General features: G+C 57.4%; 1 protein-coding gene across 1 annotated transcript in view; it reads right to left on the bottom strand.

Moving 5' to 3' along the window:
• The window catches only part of WNK2 (WNK lysine deficient protein kinase 2), a 157507-nt gene that overhangs the window by 40568 nt on the left and 110904 nt on the right, over positions 1-6035 (bottom strand). Inside the window, 2 exon segments of the mRNA XM_014592804.1 lie at positions 765-834; positions 1060-1844. Of these exon segments, the coding sequence (XP_014448290.1) occupies positions 765-834; positions 1060-1844 (855 nt within the window).

Below are 6035 nucleotides of genomic sequence, written 5' to 3'. Positions count from 1 at the left end.
AAGGCGGAGGGGGCCAGCCAGCAGCCGCAAGACCCCAGGGCAGGTCTTCAGGCCCACCCTGGCTGCCCCCCACCTCTGCATGCAGCCGAGTAACCACAGCTGCCGTGGGGTTCCAGCCTGTCTCTGAGGAGACGTGGAGTCGGGGCCACCCACCCACACGTGTTCAGGCTGTGGGCATCAGAGAGCCCAGGGACCGAGGCATAGTCCCACGACACACCGACACCCACCTAGGGCTCCCGTCTACTTCCAGTGAGGACGTTCCCTCCTAGAGTGGGAACACGTGGACCCTTCTAGCAATCCAGCTTTACAAAGTCGTCATGGCCTCTCGCCATGTTTGGGTCCTGTCCTGGGTGCTGCACAGCAGAGGCCTGACCCCCTGGGCTGTGGGCCAGTGCCACCCGGACCACACAGTGGGGACACAGTGCGAGGTGGGTGGCGAGCGAGCGTGGTCTGCTGTGCGTGCAGTCGCTCGTCTTTCCCACACCACCCAGGCTCCACCCTGTTGTACTGGTGGGTACTGGCTTCTCCCAGGAGCGAGCGCTGGCCGCTGTGGGCCCGTTCTGTGTATACTGGAAGGGGGCATCCATGGGAATGGGGTGCAGGTGGAAGTGGTGCACTTCGGTCATCCTGGGATCAACCCCAGCCCCGCCCGGTCTGCAGAGGGACTGTCCCTGGTGCCGGAGGTTGGGGACCACTGCTGTACAGGACCCAAGCTCTGTGGAAAGGCTCCCTACCAGTGCAAGGGCGGCCCTGAGCTCAGTTACCTGTGGCTGGTGAAGACCCACCGGGCTCCGGCAGGCCCCCTCGAGCCAGGGGCAGCTCAGACGTCTCCAGCTGGAGGAAGAAACAGAGAAAGCGTGGTGAGCCGTGCTGCCAGCGTGGTGGCAGAGACCTCGCGATGCACAGAGACCCCCACAGGACCGCTTGTTGTCACCGTCCTTGGGCAGGCCCTGGAGGACAGGCACAGGGTAGGGGAGCTCTGCACCCTGCCCTGCCCGCCCACCCCCAGGCAGAGCTGCTCGACCAGTTGGCCAGTCTCCGAGTGGAGACGCCACTCACCGACTGCTGGGGTGGCTGGGATGGGTCCCCCCCCCCGACCTCCACACCAGGCCGGTCTCCTCTCAGGGGCTCCAGGGTGAAGTCCCTGTCGCTCAGCTCCCCGGGCGTCCCAGCTGGGGCCGAGGTGGGCACGTGCTCCTGGTAGAGCAGAGTCCGCAGCTTCTCGTCCAGGCTCTTGATGGTGCTGTCCACAAAGCCCACCCTGAGTGGCGGCCCTTCCCCGTCTGACTCCAGGGCGGAGGGTGGCTGCGGTGGGGCGGCCGCGCCCACGGGGGGGCTGGGGAGCTGGGAGGTGGCCAGGCTAACGGCCCCCACTGCGGCGGGCATCGGGGCCGCGGGCTGTCCCAGGGCAGGCTGGAGGGCCACACTGGGAGGGCTGGGCTCAGGCACCGTTGCCAGGGGCTCTCTTGGGGCCCTGGGCCCCCCGAGAGCCACGGGGCAGAGTGAGGCCTCCGGAGGTGGGGCACAAGGTCCACGGCCCAAGCCGAGGGGCTGTGCAGCGGGTTGGGCATCGTGGGTCTCCACCGGCGGCTGAGGGGTTGCGTGCTCGCTGGTTGGGCCCTGAGGGGCCGCAGGCCCAGCTGCCTGGATGACAGTTCCTGACGCTGGCTCTGGCACAGTGCTGGTGGCTGCTGCAGTAGCGTCCTGGGGTGGGGCGGTCACAGGAGGGGAGGCTGGAGCCCCACTTGGGGAGTTGCTGGGGCCTGCCTGGCTCAGAGGCTGCTGGCTGGTGAGGAGGCAGGGTTGCTCCTTCAAGGACAGCTGGTCTGTGGAGGATGCTGGCTCTAGAAGACAGGGAAATGCCTTCGTGCAGCCGCCTGCTCCTCTCTGGCTGTGCAGACGCCCAGCAGCCGGCCACAGCCCAGGCCGTGCAGCCCATGGGCACAGGCTGCCTTACTGCACTTCGCTGGGGCAGCTCCTCCTGCCTGGCCTGTTCCCACATTGTCCACACTGGGGCACTGGCTGCACTCGGTGGCCAGGGACCACCAGGTAGGGCCTGCTCTCTCTGTCATCTGCCTATCCATGCCCTCATCCTACAGCTAAACTGTAAAATACACCTTCGCCTATCCTGGCTGGCCCACCCAGGAGACATCGTTAAATGGATGCATAACACTGAGGGTTGAACTAGTGAGTGCGTGCCCCAGACCCACCTTCGGGAAGGCCGGGCGCCAGCATGCTGGGGTGATGAGCAACCCTGGAGGAAAAGCGATGGAACACGGCCCACGGGGTCCCCCAGCAGCTGGCAGGTCCTCGAGTACGCTGTGGGGTGCAGCCATCCGAGAGGCAGGTACAGACCAGCCTGGCCTTGAGGCCCGTTCTTTACTTCAACAGACTGACTAACACCTACTCTTTTTAAAAAGCATAAACAAAATGCACACAGCCAGAATGAAAACCCCTAAATAGCAGAGTAAGGGTTGGACGGCCATCGGGACTCTGGAGCCTCCCTGCGGCATGGCCTTCTGCGATACCCCGCCGTCCACCAAGGAGCCAGGCCAGGCTTCCCCCTCTGCTCTCCTCTGGGCTGTGCCAGCCTCTAGGATACGGCTCGTTCGAATATTTCACGAAGGCAACGGACCTGTATTCGGCGCCTGGCTTCTCTCACATGTCCTCACGGCCATGTGTCTGTGCAAGTGTACCAACACCCGGCCCAGCCTGTGCTGCACGCTGGGTGGCTGCGGGGCCTGACGGAGTAGTGCTGCATGTGCGGTGGTGTGGGCCCCTCTTGCAGAACTGCAAATGCGCAGTGCTGCTGGCTAACACAGGCACCGGGTGGCCCAGCAGACCACGGCTCACCCAGCTGCACCCCAAAACGCACGTCCGCCAAGCAGCCGCTCCCACTGCCTCTCCGGGAGCATGCCGGTGCTAAGACGAGACGGCGTGCCACCTTCTGTGCCCGGCGACCTTGCTCTGCACCGCATCCTTCGAGTTCTCCCACACTACCCCAAGTGGCAGGGCAGCTTCCACGTGGCCAACGGCACCCTCTTACGCATACACCCGTCTCGACCCGCTCCTCTGCCACGAGACATCGGGTGGTTCCCATATCTTGCTACTATGAATAACACTGCTATGAACGTGGGGTGCAGGTTTTTCTTCCAGACACCACTTTCACCCACCCTGAATACACACCCAGGAGTGAGACTGCTGGAGCATATGGTGGTTTTAATATTCGGGGACCCTCCATACCGGTCTCCGTAACGGCTGTGCTCACATACGTTCCCACCCAGTCTACAAGGGCCCCGCCCCACGTCCCTGCCAACACCAGCTGCCTTTCTTTTCGGTAATGGCCGGCCCATGGGCGCGAGGTGGGTCTCACCGTAGTGCTGGCGGCCTTTCTCCTTTCTGTGCGTGCACTAGCCACCCGGCAGCCTCTTAGGGTGCACCTGTCTCAGTCCTTTGTCTCTTTTTCTGAACTGTCATTCTCTCAGTGTGCAGGACTGGCCTTGATGACACACACTGCAGACTGCTCACTCGCATGTGCCTGTGTGCTGGACTGGCTCTGTCTTTTGATGGACAATGGTACTTATTCTTAAAGCTTCTGTTTGATTCATGACAGAGAGTACATGTACACATGCACGAGAGACAGAGATGAGCACCCCCAACAGGGTCTTCTTACACAGCAACCCTACCCCTCCAGCTCACCTGGAGCTTCAGCATATACACTAGTGAGTTTTCAGGTCAACCTGGGACCAACACGTGGTCGGCTGTGTGGTTTCCAGCACTGCAATTAGGGACACTACCTGCACCACAAAGCTCAGCTAAGTTCTCAATTTAACGTAGTCAAATCTAACCAGTGTTCAGCCAGTCTTCCCGTCTACACTGGGGCCATAAAGACATTCTCCATCCACGAGCTCCTCATCGCTGAGTCTTGTGTATGCTATGTGGTTAGAAGCGAGGGTCATTTCTCCCACGTGGACAGCCTCTTGTGCAGACTCTCCACTGTAACCAGCCTACAGCCTGGGGGTTGAGGTGGCTAGGTCCCAGATGGCTGGCTGTGCAGTCTGGGCCCTGCTCCCAGCGGCCCGGAAAACCACAATGGGCATGGGTACAAGGATGCCCAGTACCCCACAAGGAGGGAGCAATGGAGGAGGAGGGACTGTGCACTGCCGTTCCCTGCAGAGGGTGCTTTCTTGCTTCCCATCTCTCACTCTCTCTGGCTCTCTCTCAAGGGAGAGCAAACTGGGAAAAGTAAAGACCATCCTGTTTCCACTGTTTGGCAGTCAGCCCTTTCTTGTCAATCAGCTGTCCAAAGATGCGGACCTACTTCTGGGCTTTTTCACTCCCCTGATCCTGCTGTGGGATCAGACTTGTACGACTGCAGGGCAGGCATATGCAGTTAGTCACGATATCAGACAGAACGGTAACTTCCCCCTCGAGGCTGCCTGGGGCTTTCTGGGCCTTTCCTAAGTATTGTACGGTCAGCTTGTTGATGCCCCGTTTTACAAACTGCTAGGCCCCACACTGGAGTAACACTGAGTCTAGGGAGCCGTGCGGGCTGAAGTGAAGGCTCATGGTCTCAAATCCCCCGACCCCGAACATGGTACGTATCTTTTCACTCGTTTCTTTGACATTTCTCTTGACAATTTACGGTTTGGGGTATAGAGATCTTCCATATTTTTTGTTAGATTCATCTCCGGTGTTTGATATTTTTAATACTAATATCAATGAACATTTTCAACGTTTCTCACTTTCTCGCTGTTACTGATTAATGACATTTTTGGCACAATACAGTATATACATCTTGTTTCTAACTTCCTCATTGATTCACTTATTAATTCTAACAACTGAGCTGTAGCTTTAAATTTCTATTTATATAATTACTTCATTAGTGAACAGTAATCTATTTCTTCCTTTACAATCCCTATTGCTTTTTTTTTTTCAAAAAGTTTTTGCTATAGGCGCATGCGCTCGCCAGAAAGACAGAGAGAGAGAGAGAGAGAAAGCGAGAAAGCACCCCCCAGGGGGGATGGCCACGCCGCAATCTCTTCTCCTCCATTCTCCTCCCAGGAGCACACACACACGCACCCGGTATGAGTTTAAGCGACCGGGTCCGGGACTCGAACTGTGGTTGACTACATGGGAGTCCAGCAACATAGCCATTATGCTAACTGCTGGTCCCAACAATCCCTGTTGCTTTTTAAACTAACAATTATTTAGGGCTGGCAGGTGGTGTGGTGATTTAAGGTGCTGGATCTCACACGGCCAACTCTGCAGTGGAGTCCTGGGTCTGGTGCCCTGAAACATGCCAGGCATGTGTGTTATATGCTCAACGTCTTGAGAGAAGGGGTTAGTGTGGCCATCTCCCCTGGGGGAAGATCTCTCACTTTTCCCCTCTCTCTGTCTCTGTCTGGCGAGTGCATGCACCCATGGTAAAAAAAAATCTAGAAACAAAACCAAATCCAATTATTTAAATGCCATCAAATAGAGGTAAAAATATAAAATTATATTGTTACCCCAAATCATCATCATTCCTCCTTCAGGCCAACTGTGGTATAACAGTAACACAACTCTGACGCTGAGGACCCATGGAAAGGTCCGGGTTTGCGTCCTGAGGTCTTGTATATGCCGGGTCCGGGTTTGCGTCCTGAGGTCTTGTATATGCCGGGTGTGCGTGCCACAACAGCGGCCGGTGGAGGTGGGGTGGAGCGTGAAGACCCTGTGCGAGTGCCTGCCTATCAGCCCTCACTCATCCCTGTCTGTCTCTCTTGGAATGAGTAAATAAATAAACTTTTAAAAACTTTCTACCTAAAATGGGAAATGTTTTAGCAAATATATCCTTTGGAATTGTAATTTAGAGACGAGCAGGTGGCGTGGTGGTTAAGGTGCTGAACTCTCACATGGCTGAACACAGTTTGAGTCCTAGACCCAGCAGCTTGAAAATCACACTGGGCATGTGTGTGTGTGTGTGTTTGTGTGTCCCCAAAACCCCAGAGGAAGAAGGGACCGCAGCATGGTCACCACCCCGGGGGGTGATATCT

This window comes from Tupaia chinensis, unplaced genomic scaffold (genome assembly GCF_000334495.1).
Source record: "Tupaia chinensis unplaced genomic scaffold, TupChi_1.0 Scaffold138619_1, whole genome shotgun sequence".
NCBI classification, from domain to species: domain Eukaryota; kingdom Metazoa; phylum Chordata; class Mammalia; order Scandentia; family Tupaiidae; genus Tupaia; species Tupaia belangeri.
The sequence above is the reverse complement of the archived record's forward strand: the minus strand, read 5'-3'. Positions and strand labels throughout refer to the sequence as shown.